Raw genomic sequence first — 23,465 nt, forward strand, 5'->3', positions numbered from 1 at the left:
TAAGTTTTTAAAGGTGCTGCTCTCTGCCTTTTTCATTATTTTGTAGTATTCTAATATTTGTAGAGGTGGCTTAAATTTCTTGTGTCTGTACACACATCTGTAAATAATGAAAAGATGTTACCAAAATCTTTCCCCTGGCTACCAAAGAACACTGTGTTCTGCGCTGTCATTGCACAGTTGGCATCTTTTCTGTTACTGCTGGTATTTTCACACAATTTTGCACTGTGAATGCTGCTCGTTCCTACTCTGAATTGGCTCGTATTTGGAAAGGAATTAATGAGTGTTCTCTTGCAGCTCATCCTTTGTGGTTCTACTTTGTCTGCAGGATGTCTACTCGAGTCCTTTTAGCCACGCTGTCAATCCCTATAACCCCTGAGAGAACTGACATCGCTCGCCTTCTGGATATGGATGGTATCATCGTTGAGAAACAGCGACGCCTGGCAACCCTGCTGGGCCTGCAGGCCCCGCCTACGCGGGCCAGCCTCATTAACGATATGGTAGGGGCTCAGGGAGCAGCTTTTAACTGTCCCGAGGAAGGCAGCAAAGCTGGGGAAGGGTTTAGACCACAAGCAGCTGAGGGACCTGAGATTGTTTAGTCTGGAGAAAAGGAGACTGAGGGGAGACTTCGTTGCTCTCTACAAGTGCCTGAAAGGAAGTTGTGGTGAAGTGGGTGCTGGGCTCTTCTCCCTGGTAGCCAGTGACAGGACAAGAGGAAACGGCCTCAGGCTGAGCCTGGGGAGATTTACGTTGAATATTAAAAGGAATTTCTTTACTGAAGGGGTTGTCAAGCATTGGAAGAGGCTGCCCGGGAAGGTGGCTTAGTCCCCATCCCTGGAGGGGTTTAAAGGCAGAGTAGATGTCATACCTGGGCACACGGTCTGGTGATGGGCTTAGCAGGGCTGGGTTGATGGTTGGACTCAATGATCTGAAAGGTCTTTTCCAACCAAAACCATCCTCTGTGATCGAGTCTTTTGGGGCTTTTTTCTTTTCAGAGCCCAGTGCTTGGTTGTGGCACAGCAGTTTAACAGGTGAAAGAGCCGTGTGGTTAATTGTATGTAAATGGTTATGAAAACTCTGTTGTGTTTAATTTGAAGGGAGCCTTGATTTGTGTTCAGGCCTTCCCGGATTCTCTTAAACAAATGAGGCCTTCAATCATTGTTGGGTGTTTTTAAGGTTGTTTGAATTTCTGGCAGTCATTTACATGCCTAAAACTTACATTCAACGTTCGTTTTACAATTTCTATCAATTCTTCTTCTGGCACTTCTCCAGTTTGTCTTAAAAACCTAATTCAGAGCTCTAGAAGTTTTCCTGTGAACCAGAATGTGTGGTTTCAGTTTATCTGTGGGCCTACAACTGTGTGGCAGGATTTATGCCTTAGAAATGGCCAACAAATTAAGGGTGTTACTCCAGTCTAAATATTTATCTTGTATGTGTTTTTGTCTACTTTTCCAGTTTTAAATATGGTTAAGTGGTGTAGCCTAAGAGTTATTGTCCCTGCAATTGAGAATGCTGTAACAAAAAGTAGTCTCCTGCATTAAAAGGTACACATGGTACCCATCTAACTTCTGGAATACAAACTATTTAAAGTGTAACTCTTTCTTAATATCGTATTTATTTTGAGATATTTGGATTTGTTTTCTTTCCATCGGCTGTAGGTGAGGTTCAATGTTGTGCAGTATGTTGTTCCAGAAGTGAAAGAACTTTACAACTGGCTTGAAGTAGACTTTCACCCGCTCAAGTTATGTAGCCGTGTCAGCAAGGTACGTTTTGTAGCTCTATGTATGTAGTAATTAGTCTTGACTAGGGGTCTGTAATCTGAATGCTCCTCTGCTCTGCTCTTGTTAAACCCCACCCCGTGTCCAGTTCTGGTATCCCCCACGTGAGCAGGAGATGAATCTGTGGGAATGAGTCCAGAGGAGGCCATGGAGATGACGTGAGGGATGGAGCAACTCCTATACGAGGCCAGGCTGGGGGTTGAAACTGGATGGGCCTTGAGGTCCCTTCCAACCCAAACCATTCTATGATTCTATGAATTTTTGGAAGTAGCAGCTTACTTTCTCTCTTGCTGCAATTCTCACTGATAGGCTTTGTTGGGTCAGATTCCATTACAGTGATGTGCGCGTAATGTCTGATATGCGTAGGGCTCCAGGTTTCTGAAGCAGAATAAAAACCCATTCAGGTCTCTGGGTGCTGTTCACAGGGACCCTACAAAGGTGCAGAGTTCTGGAAACATCTCAGATCTTGCTGATAGAGATGATACTGAGTTAAATTCTGTATAAAGATGCAGAAGTGAGAAAACTGTGCACACATGCAGATGTGTGCAAGTGGAAAAATACAACAATTATTTGTTATTGTTAAAATGTAGAGTATTGGGAGGTAAAATAACGTGAGAGCTGTTGATGAGGTTAGTGTCAATTCTGTAGCTGATGAAGCACATCATGTTCTTTTTCTTTGATGGTGGGAACAAAGATATTTGAGGTGCTAAAAAGAACTTGAAGGTAAATTAGCAGTGTGGTAAATGTTGCCAGCACTGTCAGTCGCCTTCATACAGAAAATGCGAGCTCTCCATTGTAAATAAAAGTGTTCTGATCAAAAGGTGCCCTTCAGTAAAACAACACAGTGTCCAGACAGAAGGGCTCTTGTTTCACGAGCTGTAAATCAGAATTGTTTAAAAATCATTGTACTTTGATGTTGAAATGCTCAAGGTTTGATGCAGATGGAGTAACTTTAGAATTTTGGTAGGTGCTGAACTGGGTGAAAGACCAAGCTGAGAAGGAACCGGAACTGCAGCTGTATGTTCCTCACCTGCAGAACAACACCATTCTTCGCCTACTGCAGCAGGTACGAGTGAAGAAAATGTCTGTTCTTAAGTACGTGTAAGTTAGAAAGTGCTTGGGAAGGACATTAAGTTGAAAACTTCGTCACGGTTTAGCTCTGCCCGGCCAATTTTAGGAGCTAACACCAAGCAGTTCGGCTCCCAGTTCCCTTCCACCCAGGGAACAGGGAAGGGCAAATGAGAGGAAAAGACTTGCAGGCTGGAAACTAAAACTACAGCCATAATGAAATAATAATAATAATAATAATAATGAAAACAATAAGGGAGGAATGAAATATATACAAATATATGAAATCGTGTCTCCACCCCGCGATGCAACCACAGGTGCTGCAGAGCAGACACGAGGGAAAGTGTCCGAGGCTGGGAGGGAGCTGGGCTCGGGGAATGGGTTCAGGAACGCATGGATCCGGGATCAGGGGCAAACAGACAGATGAGGTCCTCGGTGGACATCGGCCACCAAAGAAGAGAGCAAAGCCCTTGTGATCCCTCAGTTTTATCCTGAGTTATGACGTGTATGGGATGGACTCCTCCGTGGTCAGGTTGGGGTCACTCCTCCTGCCCGCCCCTCCCTGCAGGTGTGACGTTTTCCACCTCTTTCCCTTATGGCTCCACCAGCTTGAGGATGGCCTGGGTTTCTGTAGGAATAAGTGTAAGCAGTGGCCTTTCTGCATCCCAGTGCCCCGTGTGATCCCTGCTGGAGGGAAACCCTGCCCGAAACACATGCAGTTCACTGCCAGAAAATGAAGTTACTCGAACTAGACTGAGCTGAAGTTAGAAAACTGATTCTACTGAAGCTCAAAGCACAGCATATCACCCCTTATCCCATATCATTTACATCATGCTCAAGTAGTTCCTACCACTATATTCAAACCACAACAAATTTCCATGCTGAAGTAAGTTTTTCCACCGAATAGACTGTTGTTTTCCAGTGTCCAGCTGCACCTTCAAGTTTGTCCATCATTTAGGTACAGCCGTAGCAACTATATTTAGTGGTGGTTAAAGTGGTGGTGTAATCTCTTGCCTACATTTTCTTCCTTACGGATCTACAGTGTCTTATTTAACAGATTAATGGCTGCTTAAAACTTTTTTTTGCGGAGTAAGGTCTGAGTGGGATGTTTTGGGGCTTTCTCTGTGTTTTATAAACTGCACATTTCATTGACCTGCTCACGTTCCAAGTGATGAGCAGCGTTATTTCTGGTGTGCTAAAGAAATGCTTGAAGGCTAATTAGCAGCGTAGCTGGAGGTAGTTACTGCTGCCAGTCTCCTTCGTACAAAGAAGCCATTCAGGAATGGCATTTCATTGTAGTTTAAGTTTGAATACAGTGCAGAAATAACGCCTTGAAAGAGTGGTTGTAATCATATTTATATGCCCACATTCACTTATGGAGGATTTGGTAAGTCAGCCATAGAGCCCATACAACAGCTTATATTCTGATCTCTTTTTGATAAGGGAAAAACATGTAACGTTTCTGTTCACATATAGGTGGCCCAGATTTATCAAAGCATTGAGTTTTCTCGTCTGTCTACTCTGGTTCCTTTTGTCGATGCTTTCCAGCTGGAACGTTGTATTGTCGACGCAGCCAGACATTGTGACTTACAAGTAAGTGCTGTACAAAGACCTCTCTGAAGATAGACCGTGTATGGATCCATGTGTCTGACATGAGATGAAAACCAGCTGGTTGGCGTTGAACCCAAGGAAGATGATCGATTGCCATAGGTGGAGCTAAACTAGAGTAAAAAATGCATGTGACCACACATTAAGAACTGGTGATTGCTTGCATTCTGGGGTGTATTTTTTATTTAGATCAACAACCATTAGTGTAAGTCTGGTAGAAATAAAAGTTGAAATGAAACCTGCTGAAACTTGCCCTGTGAGCTCCAGCGTTTAGTCCTGAATAGCCTGAAATCAGCCTATAACAGGGACGCAGGTTTCTGGCTGTGCTGAATCACTTGTGCGAGAGTGAAGGAAGAGCTGGCAGTCGCTGGTGTTTGATTTGTCTGACCAAGTGGTTGAAGTGAAATGCTGGTGTCTGAGATGTGCACCAATATCTGAGATGTTGGTATCATTGTCGGTAACATTGTGTAGAAGAAATGACAGCCTGTGAAGAAACGTTTAAGCTGGTGATGAGATACAAGTAGCTTTTGGCTGAGATTGCTTAGTAATTACCTATTTATGTTCTTAGATGAAGCTGAGTTAATGCATTTAGGTTAACGCACAACTTCAGCTTCTGTTTTAGATGTGTTGAATTGCCAAGCATGACAACAGTCCAGAAACACTTGGCCAATGCCCTCAGACCCACGGGGTTGTCCATGCAGAGACAGGAGTTGGACTTGATGATCCTTGTGGGTCCCTTCTAGCTCAGGGCATTCTATGACTCTGTCTGTGTTAAAGTCAGGACGCTTGTTGTTTCACATATTGCTAATGTGGTGGGGGAGGCAAGAATGATTTCTTTTTCTGTGCTCGTTTCATAGAATCATTGAAAGTTCAGCCTCTTCAGTGATGACTGTGGGGTCTTCTTTTAATAAACGGTGGAAATGACTCAATTTTCTTCATGGTGCTTTTTTTTCTTCTAATAATTTGGCGTTTCTCATAGTCTGGCATAACTAAAACTTCTTTTAGAAACTAATTTCTGATCAGAGCTTCTCTTGACTCACGTTGGCCGTAGGCAGAACAACGGAGAAATAATTTAGAAGGACTAAATAACACAAACCTTTTTCATCTTTTTTTTCTACAAAGGTTCGCCTTGATCACACCACCCGGACACTGAGCTTTGGCTCGGATTTGAATTACAGTACTAGAGAAGATGCTCCACTAGGCCCTCAGCTACAAAGCATGCCTTCAGAGCAAATCAGGAACCAGTTGACTGCCATGTCCTCTGCTCTGGCTAAGGCTCTTGCCGTCATTAAGCCTCCTCACTTACTGGTAAGTCATTTTGGGCCTTCTGAAAACGCTGGCAGATGGTGACATTCCCCGAGTTGCGCTGTGTGATGTTTGTCTGTTGCCCTTACACAGCCTTTTGTTGGTTTTTGCTTGTCTGACCAACTGCTCCCTTCAGTAATTTGAGCTCCATGTAGGAGTAATCAATACGGTTACTGCTGTCTCCTCCCTTCACAAAGAAATGATTGATCCTTGGGGTGTTAATGTATGCAAATGTAGTGTGGCATTAATGTATTAAAGACAAAGCATCCTTCTGCTCTGGTTACACACTCGCTGTTCTAATAGATCTGCATTTTCTGCAAGACAAGCTCGGTTTGAAGTTGTGACGTTGAATATTGCACCAAGGAGTGTCTTGGTTTACCTTTCCTTGACATGGGACCGGCATTGATTATCTAATGATTTATTTAACGTAACACTGCAAGGACTGAGTTGGTGAAATCGGTGCTTTTTTACATTTATTCATTTTCAGAAGTGTATTGCTCTGTTTTTCAGAGGATTATGGTTACCATCACTGATGTAATTGGACGGTAGTGATGGGCTACACTTCTATTTTTGTGGATGAAGTGGAAATATGAGCTAATGACTCAACACTTAATACTGGAGCTTGTATTATAATGAATGTGTTTTCTCAGATTGGACGTACATTCTTTCACGCTGGCATTAGTCAGCTGATTGTGCTTGGGAAGTAGAATAAATCATTCCTAAAGCATCCAACTAGTCAGTGTTCGGTCATGTTTGGGACTTTTTACAAGGGCATGTAGTGATAGGGTAAGGGGGAATGTTTTGAAGCTGAAATGGGGAGATTGAGATGAGGTCTTAAGAGGAAATGTTTTGCTGTGAGAGTGGGGAGGCTCTGGCCCAGGTTGCCCAGAGCAGTGGTGGCTGCCCCATCCCTGGAGGGGTTCCAGGCCAGGTTGGATGATCCAGTGGGAGGTGTCCCTTTCCCTGGCAGGGGGTGGAACTGGATGGGCTTTGAGGCCCCTTGCAGCCCAAACCATTCCACAATTCTGTGATTAAATAATATTCTATATATACAAACACGTAAAGGAGGACAGGTTCATGATACCTAATGCAAGCTTATTTATGTTAGCTTGAGCATTTATTAGCTGTTTTATAGAGCTGAAGATATTTCCTGAATCTAAAAAGGTTTTATTATCAATTGATATTAGACAGTGGAATGTTGGTTTGAAAGAAAAAACATGTTTTATTTGTACATCCAAAGATAGAAATAATACAGTCTTACACTCAACATTTTAGTACAATTAGCCGAGTCAGACATAAACGCTGTTAATTATGTTGTAAAATAGGTGTTATGATATCCTACCCTATCTGTGTGGTTAGAAGCAGTTATAGACCAGTTGGTATCCTCACCTTCACCATTCAGATCAAAACTTTTCACTTCTTTCAAGTGCTTAAAAGTTCTTAATTTCTGTGAAATTTGCTGGAATTCACAAAGCTGTTAAATACCCCTAAAGCTTTTCACCTTTGCGTTTCTGGCACCTCCGTTTGTGTGTAAGTGCTTGCAGAGCTGCAGCAAAGTGCGTTTCTGAGTGTTTGTTGAATGCCTTAGAAATGACAGATGACTAAAAATACCTCTGAGCGAGCTCGCGTTTCGAGTGCAGCGTGACTGAGGGAGTGTGGTGAGCTTGGGGGGCCGCCGTGTTTTGCTGCTTGCCGAGTGATTGAAAAGGGCAGCTCCCAGACCTGACACTGTGAAACCTCTTCACGTGTGCAGCGTGAGGCTCAGGGAGCTGCAGAGGTGCCTGCGCTGGAGGAGAGGCGTGGGCGGTTGGATAAGACACTTAAAGATCAGTCTGTGTGCAGTGTCTAGTGCTTTTTATTACTTAATTAAAATGAGTTTCTATATTCTGTTTATACCGAGGTTGTTAAACGATCATCAGTTTTCTATCACCTTGCAGACAACATTTTGTCATTTAAAGCGTTTTTCTTTTAGTGTATTTGGAAAAAACGCAGATCTTTAAACCCAAGGAATCTTTGGTGGAACACAGTGCGTGTGGTGCCATACGTGCTAACATACGGAGAGAAACAAGATTGAACTCCCCACCTCCTTTCAGTTTCAAATACCACTGATACTTGATGTCCAATATTTTTGGGCAAAAAATGTGTAGAAATGTCCCACCTGAGATGTCTGTATCGGCCAATATCCAACAACACAACTTTCTCTGCTTGTGTGTGGCTCAAGTCCGTTGATAACACCTTGTTTGACTGCTTGGATGAGTGATTGGATTTGCTGTTACTGTTCTATTTCCATGCAGTTGGCAGGTTTGGAGAATAAGACTAACCTTGAGTTCTCTTTGAGAAGCTTTTGCGATGCTTGCTGCTTATATCACTGTTTTATCCTTACTTTAAATCCAGCAAGAGAAGGAAGAACAGCATCAGCTGGCAGTCACTGCCTTCCTCAAGAATTCCCGGAAGGAGCATCAGCGTATCCTTGCTCGCCGTCAGACTATAGAGGAAAGAAAAGAGCGTCTCGAGAGTCTAAACATTCAGCGTGAAAAAGAAGAGCTGGAACAACGTGAAGCTGAATTGCAAAAAGTCCGGAAGGCTGAAGAGGAGAGACTGCGCCAGGAGGCGAAAGAAAGAGAGAAGGAGCGTATCCTGCAAGAGCATGAACAGATCAAGAAGAAGACTGTTCGTGAGCGCCTGGAGCAGATTAAGAAGACTGAACTGGGAGCCAAAGCATTTAAAGACATCGATATTGAGGTAGGCACGTTACTATTGAAGACTTGAGTGTTTTATTCTTTTGGTGTTTTCATTGCGAGGCTGCCTGAATTTCATGTCCTTTACTAATGTTATACTGTAACCACTCCTATGAACAGTTTCCCTTAAAAATGAGACAGTTTGACACTTAAATATTTGAGCACAGTGTAAATAAACCTTAATTCTGACTTTTTTACCTGTAGGAATTAAGCCCCGCTGTTCAGTGGTCTGCACCCTGCCTGTGTTGCTTAAATAGTATCTGAAATACAAGAGAGACTTGCAGATCCCAGTCTGTAGTACCTAGACTGGGTCTCAATTAAAAATCAAGATACAAATACTTTAGAGAGTCAGTTAAAATAAAATACAGCCCAAAAAGCCAACGTGTCCTGGGCTGCATCAAAAGCAGCGTGGCCAGCAGGGTGAGAGAGAGGGCATTCTGCCCCTCTGCTCTGCTCTGCTGACACCCCACCTGGAGCCCTGCCTCCGGTTCTGGAATCCCCAACATGAGAAGGAGATGGATCTGTTGCAGTGGGTGCAGAGGAGGCCACGGAGATGATTTGAGGGCTGGAGCACCTCCCGTACAAGGCCAGGCTGAGAGAGCTGGGGCTGTTCAGCCTGGAGAAGAGAAGGCTCCAGGGAGACCTTAGAGCACCTTCCAGTGCTGAAAGGGGCTCCAGGAAAGCTGGGGAGGGACTTTTGATCAGGGAGGGCAGGGACAGGACGAGGGGAAATGGTTTTAAGCTGAAAGAGGGGAGATTGGGACAAGATCTTAGTAAGAACTGTTTCCCTGTGAGGGTGAGGAGGCCCTGGCCCAGGTTGCCCAGAGCAGTGGTGGCTGCCCCATCCCTGGAGGGGTTCCAGGCCAGGTTGGATGGGGCTTGGAGCCCCTGATCCAGTGGGAGGCGTTCCTGCCCGTGGCAGGGGTGGAACTGGATAGCGTTTGAGGTCCCTTCCAACCCAAACCATTGCATGATTCTATGACAAGTTACCCACAAGAGAGGAAAAAAAAATGAGAACGTTTCTGAAGCAAATTAGTTTAAAAGTTAAAGGGAAGACTGTAGAGGATCTTGAACAAATAAAGGATTTATTACATTTATTAAATGTGATTTGAATTGATGACTTTACTTGGTTGTAGGATCTTGAAGAATTGGATCCTGACTTCATTATGGCTAAACAAGTTGAACAGCTTGAAAAAGAAAAGAAGGAACTTCAGGAACGTCTGAAGAATCAGGAGAAAAAGGTACAGAGAGGAAGGGCACAGAATTGTTTCTATACAACAATGCTTTAGTTTCACCAAAGAAAACTTTAGCTGTGGAGCAAAAGGAGGAGTCTTTGAATGAAGTTCAGTTTACAGAGATATAAAGTACTCGGTGTAGGGAAACTGGGGGGGGAAAAATCCTCTGTCTTTAGCTTTACGTAGTAAATGATGGGCTCCAAACTCAACATTCTTAGCAATGAGAACTTTGTTATTCTGCATCTGTGTGCAATTCTAACCTCTCTCTCAAAAAGGAGGCGGTCGATGGGTTTGTCCCATCTCTGGAGGGGTTCCAGGCCAGGTTGGATGGGGCTTGGAGCCCCTGATCCAGTGGGAGGTGTCCCTGCCCATGGCAGGGGGTGGCACTGGGTGGGCTTTGAGGTCTCTTCCAACCCAAACCATTCTATGATTCTATATAGGAATGCACTGAGTTGCTGAGGTGGAAGCAGGTTCTTGGTTAGGAGGACCTTAGGTGTGGCCCAGTATGGTTGTTCTGTAACAACAATATATCAGATGTATTGGAGAAGTCTCCAGATACGGGAATTCTCTTTGCGGGATGCTGAAGATTGAGTCTGCTGGATTTGCTCTTTGCATTATGACATTCTAACGGTATGTTATCTTTATTCAGATCGACTACTTTGAAAGAGCAAAGCGCTTGGAGGAAATTCCTTTAATAAAGACAGCGTACGAGGAGCAGAGAGTGCATGACATGGAGCTGTGGGAGCAGCAGGAAGAAGAAAGGGTAAGAATTTTCTATTCAGATGATGAAATCCATTATTGATGAAGGAAAAGTAGTGATGTTTGCTGTGTTTCTCCCCACCTCAATTCAAGGGAAGAAAGAAAAAAAGTTGATATAAAAAAGAATTGTTGGCTTCATGATTTCATCGTGCTTTTGGACAGCAGGATCTTCTGTCTTGGATCTGAAAGAGGAAAATATTGTTTCTCTTTCTAGTGGCTGAGATAGATCGAATGCAAATATACGTAATTTTTATTTGTTTTACTTTGTAATCCTTCTAATATTATCTACTTTTCAGATCACCACTTTGCAGCTGGAGCGTGAGAAGGCCCTTGAGCATAAGAACAGACTCTCAAGGATGTTGGAGGACAGAGATTTATTTGAAGCAAGGCTTAAAGCGTCACGACGAACAGTTTATGAGGTACACAGGATCTGGTATTGTAATAAAATATTCCCCTCAAGTGAGGATCTAAACTGCTTATGGCAGAGGTTGGAACTGGATGGGCTTTAAGGTCCTTTCCAACCCAACCCATTCTATGATTCTACTGTTGTATGATTGTCTGTCTTCTGAGCAGGATTATCTTCCCTTATGTGAAGTTTGTTGCAGAAAAGGTTGAAATGACAAACAGGTTGTTGTTTCTCAGTGGAGCAAAGTTAATATGTTGTAGTTAGTTGGTGTTTCTGCGCAGCTTTGTTTAGAAATTTGTGTGATGGTCATCACAGTACTGGTGGTTTTCACGTGCGATTGTTGTGTTTCAGGATAAACTCAAGCAGTTCCAGGAACGGCTGGCAGAAGAGAGGCGCAATCGTCTGGAGGAACGCAAGAAACAGCGCAAAGAAGAGAGGCGCATTACTTACTACAGAGAGAAGGAGGAGGAAGAGCAAAGGTTACGAGAAGAACAGCTGCTTAAAGGTATAACTGAGAACGTGATTGTTGTCTTCTGACACGTTCCAGATGTGTACGCAGTTGAGTTTTTGTTTACTTGTTTTTACTCTGTTTTCAGTCAGTGACTGTTGCTGTTAGATACCGTACCTTTAGATTTTAACTAATGCACCTTCCGAATGCTTGCGTGGGCAGCATACGGATGAAGGTAAAACTCCATAGGAGGAAGAGAAAACGACAGCAAATCAGTGCTTCCTGCCCTTCTCTTCTCCCAGACGCGAACAGAGGAGGAAATAAAGTAAGGGAGGCTAATGAAAAATTGAGTCCTTGAATTTCGTTTGAGTTCTGACGCATCTTAAAGAGAGTAGAAAGAGAACAGAGGTGTTGGATGAAGAACTGCAGGTAGCTCACACAACTTTAACTGTGAATTTCTTTGTCTGGTAGCCTGTTTTGAGGCTTTAGAAGAGAAGGGGTGATGGGCATCCTGTAAGGTAAATTCCTTTCCTGCTTGTCACTTGATGGATGAAGATTTTTTGTATCTGAGTTCATAATCATGAGATATTAAAACAACAATCCAACAGAACCCAAGTAGTCCTGAATAGTGTCGGATTCCTGACACTGCTGGCTGATTATTTTGTTTGACTGTTTCTAAGGAAGGGATCCTCTGCTGTACTTGCAGATATTTTATCTGGCAAATTTGTGGTCTGTACAACAGATAATAAAGATATGGGCACTGGAGCATTTTCTTTCCTTCCTCCCTAGCAGCTGTTGCTCAGGATATTGGGCTAATGGATGTATCAAGGTCTCTTTTCCTATTGCTTTGAAGTTAGGCTGCTTCTAGAAAACTGATTCTGTGGTTAAATGTGTCCTGTGAAACACGAGTCAAAGGGGAGCGATTGTATTTTGTAACTGTGGATACAGCCATTAATGAAATGTATTTTGATAATACTTTATTTAAAATAATTTCTCTACCTGCAGAGCGTGAGGAAAAGGAACGCATAGAGCGTGAGAAACGGGAGCAGGAACAGCGCGAGTACCAGGAACGCGTCAAAAAACTGGAAGAACTGGAGAAGAAAAAACGTCAAAGAGAAATGGAGATAGAAGAAAGGGAGCGTCGTCGAGAGGAAGAAAGGAGAGGTCTGGATGACCCGTTTTCAAGAAAGGTACGTAAAAACTTGCAGGTTTGTTTTCTGTTTGATGATTCCTTCTGTAGATTATTTGGAAGAAGAAGGTACTATTCTAAAATTGTAGTTTATTTTTTCTCTAGTACTCGATGGACGTTGTAGTCCCTCATATTGAAGCGTGAACTTTGACAAATAAGAACGCTTTTCATAGAGAAGTTTAAAAACAGAACAACTTTCTGTAAAGAGGCGGTGTGATTATGGGAAATTGGGTGTTTTAGAGGTTTTACCTAATTCACTTCTTGTTGTGGAGCCAAGGAATAAACAGCTGTGTTAGAATAGTGTAAATGGTTTGTCTTTGTCTAGCAATCGGGAGAGACATTTTACCTTTATTAGAGCTATTGATTGCTCTGCGCTGCATCTAAGGAATCCGTGTGAATAACAACCACCTCTCCTGTTCTGTGCATTGAGGGGCCGTGTTGGCGTTGTGTAAAGCCAGAGCAAAATGGTATTTGTTACAGAGGGTGTTTATTCAGTTACATTTTCTGATCTGATTAGAATGTTTTCATTCATTCCTGCTGTCGTTAAGCAGCAGCAAAGCAAAACTGTTCGAACATCTTTTTGTGTTAGCAGGACAGGAATGGCTCACTGTAGTAGCTATTCATAATCTTTTTGGTGTATTTGCCTCTATCCTGCCCTGCTGGTAAAGGATCTGGTGCAAAGGGAACCGTATTGTGTTTAAACTCTGCCAGAAACACTGAATTCAGTCACTTAAGACCACACTTAGGTTATTCAAACTCGTGATGGTTCAGTGTCCTCTGCAGTGTAACAAGCGAGTTTTTAATGACCTCTGTCATTATGCTCTGAAAGGAGTCACTTGTACACTGGAAGTCTTCATTTTGTAGTATTCAGACAGAATGTTTCGAATTTCTTTTGCCATTCAGGAATCTCGGTGGGGTGACAGGGAGTCTGAAAGCTCTTGGAGAAGAGGTGGTGAGCCGGAATCCGAATGGCGACGAGCACCGCCGGAAAGGTAAGTGTTGCATTAGGAGCAGCAGTTGTGTCGGGCTAAAAATGTGCCTTTTCATTCCTACCACTAATGCTGCGCTAACTGAATGGTGTCTCATAGAACAGTTTGGGTTGGAAGGGACCTCAAAGCCCATCCAGTTCCACCTTCTGCCATGGGCAGGGACACCTCCCACTGGATCTGGTTGCTCCAAGCCCCATCCAGGCTGGCCTGGAACCCCTCCAGGGATGGGGCAGCCACCACTGCTCTGGGCAACCTGGGCCAGGGCCTTCCTACCCTTATCATGAAGAATTTCTTCCCGGTGTCTAACCTAGTCCCTTCTAACCCAGACCGTTCCATGATAATGGAAACTGGGTTGCATTGCTGCCAGAGACTGCTGGTCAGTAATATTCTTAATATTAATGCATCCTTCTTCTTGTTAATTATCAAATCGTAGAATGCCAGGTTGGAAGGGGCCTCAGATCCTCCAGTCAGGTGCTGTTCGACTCTTAATTTCAGTAAATTTTTAAAGTGGATGTTAGGATTCCTAAGAGGGAAGGAAGGCAAAAAGCTGAAGTACTAACATGAAAGTCAGCAAATGTGAAAAAATGAGAAAAAACACCCAAGGAATAGTTAAAAAAATACAGTAGTCATAGCTAACAAAACCAGCACTGAAGTATGACTGATTTAAATACTTGTTCATTCAATGAAGTTTATAACCATTTCTCTGTGTTCTTACATCAAAATAATCAGATTTTTTTAAAGATGATGGTCTGATTTGACTCCAAATGGAAATTAACAAACTCCATGCCTTGTTTTTGTCTTACACTTCAATGGTAATTGAATTCTTCCAAAACCAGGAAATGGTCTGCTCATCGTTCCTCAAAATCTTGAGATGCAGAGTTGTCACAAACCGTTACCTCTTTGTTCTCACTTCACCCAGCCCCACGTCTGCTGTTTTGCAGCAAGTCTGGGCTGTTCTTTTGTTTATATTTTAGTTGCACAGGGGATTTCTAAACCTGTGGGGTTGGTTTGTTTTGGTTTCTAAATCCATGAGATTCAGCTCCAGTGCAGTTTCTCCTCTCTTGCCAAGACGCAGGGACCAGTGCATCTGTGATGCGCCATTAATTGTTACTTTTTAGTGCTGAGGAACCAGCTTAGAAAGAGTAATTTCCTGAAACAAAGGAATTAATCCTGTGACAAACCTAAGTTTATGTTCTGTGTAAAATCCTGTAGACACTAAACTAAACGATGTGTCCAGAGAAGTGAGAGGAGTGGGAGGCTGCGACTGTTGTTTGTCCGTGTCTGATCCAAACAGAGGTCAAAGATGAACTGATGACTCAATGACTCGATAGCCCAGAGAATATTCTCACCAATCCTTTACTTCCCACTTCTTTCCTAGCAAGGAGAGTCTGTGCTTGCACAGCGAGAGCCTGGTGTGCCCGCTTGCCATCAGAGTAGCAGTGGGTTGAGTTGTGCATTGGCCGCCTTGCCCTGCTGTATCTGTTGTGGCTGCTTGTCAGTCAAAGTGTTGCCTATCGGTCGGGCAGGAGCTGTGCCAAAGCGTACGAGCACCTCCGGGACAAGGACAGGCTTGGAGAGTTGGGGTCGTTCAGCCTGGAGAAGAAAAGGCTCTGAGGAGGCTTTAAAATGGCCTTCCAGTACCTGAAGGGGCTTCAAGAAAGCTGCATACTTTTTACAAAGGCTGGGGAATGACTTTAGAACAAGGGGAATGGCTTTAGATTGGAGAGGGGCAGATTTAGGCTGGCGTGAGGAGGAAATTCTAAACAATGAGGGTGGGGAGGCCCTGGCCCAGGGTCCCCAGAGCGGCGGTGGCTGCCCCATCCCTGGAGGCATTCAAGGCCAGGTTGGATGGGGCTTGGAGCCCCTGATCCAGTGGGAGGTGTCCCTGCCCATGGCAGGGGGGTTGGAATTAGATAATCTTTAAGGTCCCTCCCAACTCAAACCATTCTCTGATTCTGTGAGAACAGGGACTGGTCTGTAGGTTGTCGTGTGCTTGAAGGAGGATGCCTACTTGGTGGCTGTGGGTTTTTAATAGCGCTTCTTTGAGATCCAGCTCAAGTTTGTCACATTAGGGTTGGTGTAGAAGGCAAACCTCTCCTCTGTTGTGTTGCAGCCATTGACCAACAGCGGACTGTGGTTATTCCCTTCACACCATTAGTTTTGAAGGGGATAATAAACCATTCTGTCCTTACTGCAGCTGTAGGGATGGTGACCTACCACTTCCCCATCGCAGTGAGGGTTATTAGAACATGTAACATGTAGAAACTGCAAGTTCTGTAAAGGTGTTTGCGATCACACGTCAAGTGGATACATTCAGAAATGGCTTTGAGGGGTTCAGTACTGTCAGTCTACTGTGTACAGCTTTCCTGAATGTCGTCGTCTATTTTTTGTTCATTCCCTGTGTTTTTATAGAGATTGGCGTCGAGGAGAAGCAAGAGAAGATGAAAGACCTTTCCGGCGAGGGGACGATCTGCCCCGGAGAGTGGACGATCTGCCACGACGAGGCGACGATCTGCCCCGACGAGGGGACGATCTACCACGACGTGGTGCTGCAGAAGAGAAGGAACAACCTTCTGCAGAATCAACGGAGGACAGGCCGCCCAAGCGTGAAGGAGACGAGGACAGGCCACCCAGGCGTGAAGGCGATGAGGACAGGCCGCCCAGGCGTGGGCTGGATGATGATAGAGGGAGCTGGCGGGCTGCAGATGACGACAGGGGTCCTAGGCGTGGAATGGATGATGACAGAGGTCCCAGGCGTGGGTTGGATGACGACAGGCCTCCCAGACGTACTTTGGATGACGACAGGCCGCCCAGACGTGGAATGGATGACGACAGGCCACCCAGACGTACTTTGGATGATGACAGGCCACCCAGACGCGGCTTGGATGATGACAGAAGCAGTTGGCGTGCAGCAGATGATGACAGAGGACCCAGGCGTGGACTGGATGACGACAGGCCACCCCGAAGGGCTTTGGATGATGACAGGCCGCCCAGGCGTGGGCTGGACGATGACCGGGGCAGCTGGCGGGCTGCAGATGACGACAGGGGTCCCAGGCGTGGAATGGATGATGACAGAGGTCCCAGGCGTGGGATGGATGACGACAGAGGTCCCAGGCGCGGGATGGATGATGACAGAGGTCCCAGGCGCGGGATGGATGACGACAGAGGTCCCAGGCGTGGGATGGATGATGACAGGATGCCAAGGCGCGACGATGACAGGGGACCGTGGCGTAGTGCAGATGATGACAGGCTCTCCAGACGGGAAGACGACAGGGGCCCGTGGCGTGGAGGTGAAGATTCAAGGCCAGGTCCTTGGAGGCCATTTGGTAAACCAGGTAAAATATAATGATACAATAATCTTCCTCCAAAGTGTGTGATAACCTAGCAGACAATGGACTAAATCTTGGTGCCAGAGATGGGACAATCAACTCTAGAAATACTGGATCTGTTTGGTTAATGTGTACGCTCCTTTATTTAATTAAGCCTTTTAACTTGATTGAGTCAAAAAGAAAGTGCAGCAGTGTTGATTTGCTTGCTTGCCTGGCAGATCACTAATGGTGACTCAGTAATGCTGGTTATTTACCCGTGTGCAAAACGAAAATATCCAAGCTGAATGTTCTGATGGGAGAGTGATGTTCCCACTAGATGAGCACACCTCGGTCTCTTTCCCTGCCCCCTCTGTCTGAAATTAATACATGGAATCATAGGATCATTAAGGTTGGAAGAAACCTCTAAGGTCGCTCAGTCTAACCATCAGCCCAGCCCCACCGTGCCTGCTAAACCCTGTCCCCGAGTGCGACAGCTGCATGCTTTTTGAACCCCTCCAAGGATGGAGACTCCACCACTGCCCTGAGCAGCCTCTGCCAGGGCTTCACCACTCTTTTCAGTGAAGAAATATTTTCTAATATCCAATCTAAACCTCCCCTGGCACAGCTTAAGGCCATTTCCTCTCACCCTATTGCCTGTCACTTTATAGAAGAGACTGGCACCCACCTCTCTACACTCTTCTTTCAGGCAGTTGTAGACAGTGATGAAGTCTCCCCTCAGCCTCCCCTTCTCCAGGGTAAACAACCCCATTTTCCTCAGCTGCTCCTCGTAAGACTTATTCTCCAGCCCCTTCCACAAGTCCATTCCCTTCTCTGGACGTGCTCTAGTCTCTCAGGCGTCCAAACTCAGCCCAGGATTTGAGGTGCAGCCTCACCAGCGCCAAGTGCAGGGGCAGAATCACTTCCTTGCTCCCGTTGGCCGTGCTGTTTGTGATCCAAGCCAGGATGCTGGTGGCCTTTTTGGCCACCTGGTCCACTGTTGGCTCATGTTCAGCTGCTGTCACCCAGCACCCATGGGTCCTTTTCCACCAGGCGGCTTTCTAGCTGCTCTTGCCCAAGCCTGTAGCACTGCACAGGGTTGTTGTGGCCCAAGTGCAGGACCTGACACTTGGCCTTGTTGACCTTCATCCTGTTGGTCTCAGCCCATCGATCCAGCGTATTAAGATCCCTCTGTAGAGCCTCCACACCTTCAAGCAGATCAAACTTTCCACCCAGGTCTGTGTCATCGTCATCTGCAAACTTAGTAAGGGAGCACACAATCCCTTCATCCAGATCATTGATAAAGATATTGAGCCAATCTGGACCCAACACTGAGCCCGGGAAAAGCAGTGCGGGTAATAAAGGAAGCACTGTGAATGATACCTGTATTTAAAATAGGGATTTCATGTTGGGCAGTTTCTGCAGTGCTTTGTCGTGGTTGCCACTGCTTACAGGCCTCTGGACTTGGATCCTCAGGGACTGAGACTTGAAAAACTGGTTTCTGTGAAGGAAGCAAACGAAGGATTCTTTGTGTGCCTTGAGACCAGAGGTCAGTCACAAATCCCTTTGCCTCTGTTTCTTACTTACAGGGGGATGGAGAGAACGAGAAAAGGCTCGTGAGGACAGCTGGGGGCCTCCCCGAGAGTCCAGACCCCCAGGAGACCGGGAATGGGACCGAGACAAAGATCGGGATGAGAGTGAGAAGGACCGTGAATTTGACAGAGAGAGAGATTTTGATCGAGATGATCGTTTCAGGCGTCCCAGGTTTGACTTCTTTGATTAAATACTTCTAGAATGCTTCTTCTAAAACCATCCCAGAGTGCCCTGGTGTTAAAGTAACAACTCAGCATTGCTGAGCGAGAGGAGCGGTGGGTGGGCTGTATGAAATGAAACTCTTGAAGGCAGTGAATAGTGAATGTGAATAGAAATGAATAGTGGCATTTGGGGGCCTTTTGCGTTTGTTGCTTTTAAGAAGCCATTAACTGTTTACAGAAGGAATCCCCAAATATTTTACTGCTTTTAATATTGATTTTAACCTGATACCAAGAGAATTTCATGTCAGGCTCCAGAAAAAAGAGGGTTTGGAAGTATGTCAGTGTCTTAGGGACCCACTAGGCCTGAAAGTATCTGTGTTGTGATTTCGTATTGCTCCTTTCCATAGCAAAGGGAAAATCTTCACATTTAGAATCATAGAATGGTTTGGAAGAGACCTCAAAGCCCACCCAGTTCCACCCCCTGCCATGGGCAGGGACACCTCCCACTGGATCAGGGGCTCCAAGCTCCATCCAACCTGGCCTGGAACCCCTCCAGGGATGGGGCAGCCATGATTTCTTTGAGCAAACTGGGCCTCCGCACCCTCATTGTGGAGAATTTTGTCCTAGTGTCTGATCTAAATCTTCCCCCTTCCAATTTAAAGCCATTCTCCCTCCTCTTGTCACTACAGACCCTTGTAAAAAGTCCCTCCCCAGCTTTCTTGTAGCTCCTTTCAGGCGCTGGAAGACCCTTAGTCGTATTTTATGTTTTGAATGGCAAAAGGGATGACGCTGGCTGGAGAAGAGGACCAGCTGAGGAAACTTCCAGCTGGAGAGATTCAGGTCGTCGTGAGGACTGGGACAGAGGTGGTCGTGACATGAGAGAGCGACGCACTGATGACAGAGAGCCACCCCTCAGAAGAGGACCGCCGCTCAGATCTGACCGTGAAGAACGTAGGTGTATTTAATGTTCCTAAAGGCTTGTGTTCCCTACAGCTCCTTCGTGTCACTCAGGCAGTGCTGGGAGGCAGTAAAATGGGAATAAGTTACACTTTCAGCCACTTCACCTCCTTTGGGTAAGCAAAGTAATGGAAAGAAGCTTTAATGTCGTTGAGAACTGTTAGTGTTTTCAGTCGCACTCTTTTCTATCACATTTCACATCCACAGTGGAAGGAGAACTTTTTAAGGATAACGTTTCCATACCAAGATTACGTTCAGGGTGAATGGAATTCTTGAACTTATCAAGATAGACATCCCAGAAAGTAATTTCCTGGCTCGTTTCTTAAAGCCATTAAATTGTGAGGAAATATTTCCAAACAAGGTCTATTAATGGTGTTGATTTTGATGAATCATCTATTCCAATAGCATACACGAACCTGTTTTCATTACATACATTTATTAACCCTTTGCTGTGTTCAAAAATCACTGTAACAGCAAATACACTGAGCTCGAGACACTTCCAGTTGTGGCGTTCTCAGGTTCAGGATCCCGTTTGGTGCTCCCTGAACGCGGGAGGGGGCTCTCGGAGGGCAGACCCCAATGGAACACGGCCCGCGGGACTCCAGTTGGTGGGAAGGCTGGGAGTTATCACTGTGGAGAGCTTGCTGGGGTCAAATTCTTAACATGTTTTTTGGGGGAAATGGACAATTCTTCGCATGGTAAAGGATGGTGAACACTGTTACCAGTGGAGTTGTGCAATCCGGTGCCATTTATACCTCTGATCTCAGCAGGCTGAGCAGCAATTTGGGACAATGAACAGCTAAACATTTTCCATAGGTGTTTTTCAGTTAGGATTTTTCTGGTTTCAGGGTTCAGTCATCTCTAAGGAGATGCTTTAGTGCTTTTCTTTCTTCTAATAATAGTTTACATCATAAAACCACCAACAGCAGTAGCACATTCTTGCTACAGTTGCTGTTTTAAAGATGACACTTGGGTTGCTCACAGCAATCCTGAATCTGAAGAGGCCTGAGGAGTTCCCGTCCATTCCTTCGCCACAATATTAACCTGTGCTGTTGGCTGCCATCTCCAGTTGCCTCGTGACAAGGCCGAGAATCAGTAAATCAGACTGTTGGTGCTGTTTGAACTCTTGATGGAGCGTGACAAAGGTTGTTTTCTTGTTTTTTCTGTGTTTGTAGCCAGCTCATGGCGGCGCGCTGACGACAGGAGAGAGGAACGTGGAGAAGAACGTGACACACCTCGGCGATCGGCTCCTGCTCCCGCTGCTCCTCCAGCTTCTGCTCCCCCACCGGCATCAAAAGATCGAGAAAGAGACGGGGAGAAGGAGAAGGGTTCCTGGAAAACCGAAAAGGAACGCGAGCCCGTTCGCCGTACTAAAAACGAGACAGATGAGGAAGGGTGGACCACTGTACGGCGTTAAGTGAGAATCACAGGGTTTAACCAATGTTTTAGCTTTGATTTGATCAAATCCGTGGGATTATATTTGTGCTTATAAACATTCTTGAATTGGAATTCTTTAACAAACGTTTTGAGGTTACATGAAAGCATGAGCTTGAATTACTTATCTAGATTGATCATGTGCAAAACTCACAGCAGAAGGTTGGAAATTGAAATGCCAAGGTTTGGAACTCCAAGTGATGCTCTTTTGAGGGGTCATTGGTTGCTAAAAGGAAAAGAAGCAAGACTGTCTTGAGTAACACTTCTGTCTCACACCAAAACAGGCTTGACCTTGTTATTTTTAGTCTTTCTTAATTTGGAATTGGGGGTATTATCGTCACAGACCGTGTGTGTGAACACCTCTCTGTTCACGCATTATTGAAAAAGCAGAGATTCCATAATTAGCCAAAAAAGTAGATCTAAGAGCCCTCTTTTCCAGAGGCATCTTTGAGGGCAGGCGGTTTCTGAGAGGCGTGTTTTATCACTATCTAAATTCACTAAGTTGTTTAAATCTGAATTAAATCCAATAACCGTTCTGAGCATTAGCTGCACTGTAGGTTTACTTGAATACACGCTGCCTACGAGGCTGTTCTGCAGTAATGGTTTCAGTTACATTTTCCTGCTGCAGGATACAACCGCAAAACATCAAGCTCTTGCAGTTTCAGTGTTTTGGTAGGCATACAGGGCTGTATTTTCCATTGCCAGTAGCAAAACGGCTGTTTCCATTACTGGAAAATTCATGCCTTTCAAGGATTTATTAATATCATCATATTTAAAATGTGTGGGTTTGGCAAAATTGGTGAATCTTACCCCAGTTCTTTGTCTTCAGGGTCAATCCTTTCCAAACAAGTGATTTGTAGTAATGGCTTTGAAGTTTTGGCTTTGACTCCGGGGTGTGGTAACGATGGTTTAACTATCAGGTCATGCTGAAGCCAGCACAGAACTTGCTGCTGTGTGTTTCTTCAATGATAAATAAACAACGTAAGGATCAGCTGCTACAGTGTCTTGGCTTTTTAGTGCCTCCCTGTGGTTCGGTTAATGCCGAACGGCTGTTGAACAGCTCTTTTCTGGGCACATACCTATTCCTGTGCCAGCTGAAGGCGAGCGTGAGAACATCTGGGATGGTTTCTGAGAAACTTGGTTTAACTTCAGTGTGTGTGAACAAAAGCTGTGCTACTCCTCTTTCCCAAACACGGTGCAACATTACCCCTTCTCTGTCAGGCAGATGTAAAGAGTGATGCTACCTCCAGTTACGTATTTTTAATTTTAACCAGACCAACCTATTTTTACATGGGGATAAACTCCATGATCACTGCGTCAGCTAAAGCTCTGTTCCAGAACCTGTGTTCCTGTATTCTATGATGTGAGACTGTGATAATGTTTCCAGTGCCTCTAAACCCCTCAGGACTGGGCAGCTTGAGAAAAGATCTGCAAGATGCGAGCTTCACAGATACACCAGCGCATTTGTTTATTTTACCGCTTGATATTTCAGACAGAACACCACCAACAGGGATCAAACCCAACCACTAGAGCTGCCAACTACTGCTGTAATTGTACATCAGCACAAAGTCTGGTTACGTGAAGATGGAAAAAAAATGAATTCTCTGGTGAGCATCGCTGCGTTTGATTGATTCATGTTTGGTTAAACAGCTCAACCTTTCTTCACTGAAAGGGTTCTCGGGCCCTGGAGGCGTTTAAAAGATGGGCAGGAAGTGCTTAGGGGTATGATTTAGTAATGGACAGATAGGGGCGGACTTGGTGATCTCAAAGGTCTTTTCTACCTCGAGGTTCTGTGATTCAAATTGTCAGTGAATTTTAGAAAACAAACTGTGTTTAGAAGGCAGAACTTAAGGCTGCTGCTGGTTTGCAGGATGCAAACGTTGCTCAAACAAAACCCATCTCCAAGGGCAGAGCAAGGCCAGGGGGTCAGGGATGAACAGTCCTGTTTGTTTCCTGCTCTGGTAGCAGCCTGGAGCGTGACCTCTGGCTGCAGGCAGGGCTCAGGGCCCGCACAGCGCTCCGCAGGAGTCGGATACTGAGAAAATAAAATGTCTAAAGCACCTTAGTGTGAAAAAAATCAGCTCAAAACAGTGTTTTATGAGAACCAGCAGGGCAGTGGGTGCAGCAGCGCCGCTCTGGGCTGGGCACAGCCACAGCTGCGTCACAACCCTGGGGAGATGGGTGCGAGCAGGGTGAGCTGCGGTGCTGGTGGGCAGCCAGTCTCGAACAGGAGGAGCACTGCTACTCTCCTGTTGCTGTAAATGAAATGTATCCTTGTTGGTTTAATATCCAGGGCTGCAGCCACTGAGGGGAACTGCTACAATAAGCCAGTGTTCTTCCTGTAACTGAAAGGTGCTGCTAACTTGTGTGAGCCTGCAAAGCCAAGGTGGGTGTTAGGTCAGTGAAGTGCAGCATCCAAAACGTACCTGTTCTTCAGGTTCCCATCCTGCGTGTTTCACCGCAGAGCTACAAGAAGTGGCACAATAGGAACACCT

The 23,465-nt window shown here is 45.2% G+C and overlaps 1 protein-coding gene and 1 non-coding gene across 2 annotated transcripts in view; both read left to right on the plus strand.

Annotated features, from left to right (window-relative positions):
- The window catches only part of EIF3A (eukaryotic translation initiation factor 3 subunit A), a 31,300-nt gene extending 9,050 nt beyond the window's left edge, over positions 1–22,250 (plus strand). Inside the window, exons 7-22 of the mRNA XM_054071662.1 lie at positions 326–497; positions 1,656–1,760; positions 2,743–2,841; positions 4,320–4,436; positions 5,574–5,759; positions 8,151–8,498; positions 9,631–9,735; positions 10,379–10,492; positions 10,785–10,907; positions 11,246–11,399; positions 12,348–12,532; positions 13,435–13,523; positions 15,933–16,855; positions 18,415–18,589; positions 19,361–19,530; positions 20,712–22,250. Of these exons, the coding sequence (XP_053927637.1) occupies positions 326–497; positions 1,656–1,760; positions 2,743–2,841; positions 4,320–4,436; positions 5,574–5,759; positions 8,151–8,498; positions 9,631–9,735; positions 10,379–10,492; positions 10,785–10,907; positions 11,246–11,399; positions 12,348–12,532; positions 13,435–13,523; positions 15,933–16,855; positions 18,415–18,589; positions 19,361–19,530; positions 20,712–20,953 (3,307 nt within the window). The 3' untranslated portion in view covers positions 20,954–22,250. The remainder of the gene's footprint in view (positions 1–325; positions 498–1,655; positions 1,761–2,742; positions 2,842–4,319; positions 4,437–5,573; positions 5,760–8,150; positions 8,499–9,630; positions 9,736–10,378; positions 10,493–10,784; positions 10,908–11,245; positions 11,400–12,347; positions 12,533–13,434; positions 13,524–15,932; positions 16,856–18,414; positions 18,590–19,360; positions 19,531–20,711) is intronic.
- Positions 3,980–4,112, plus strand: LOC128852779 (small nucleolar RNA SNORA19). The gene has a single exon (XR_008450831.1). It is a non-coding gene; the product is annotated as a small nucleolar RNA SNORA19 (small nucleolar RNA).
- Positions 22,251–23,465: the final 1,215 nt, after the last annotated feature.

This window comes from Cuculus canorus, chromosome 7 (genome assembly GCF_017976375.1).
Source record: "Cuculus canorus isolate bCucCan1 chromosome 7, bCucCan1.pri, whole genome shotgun sequence".
Lineage (NCBI taxonomy): Eukaryota > Metazoa > Chordata > Aves > Cuculiformes > Cuculidae > Cuculus > Cuculus canorus.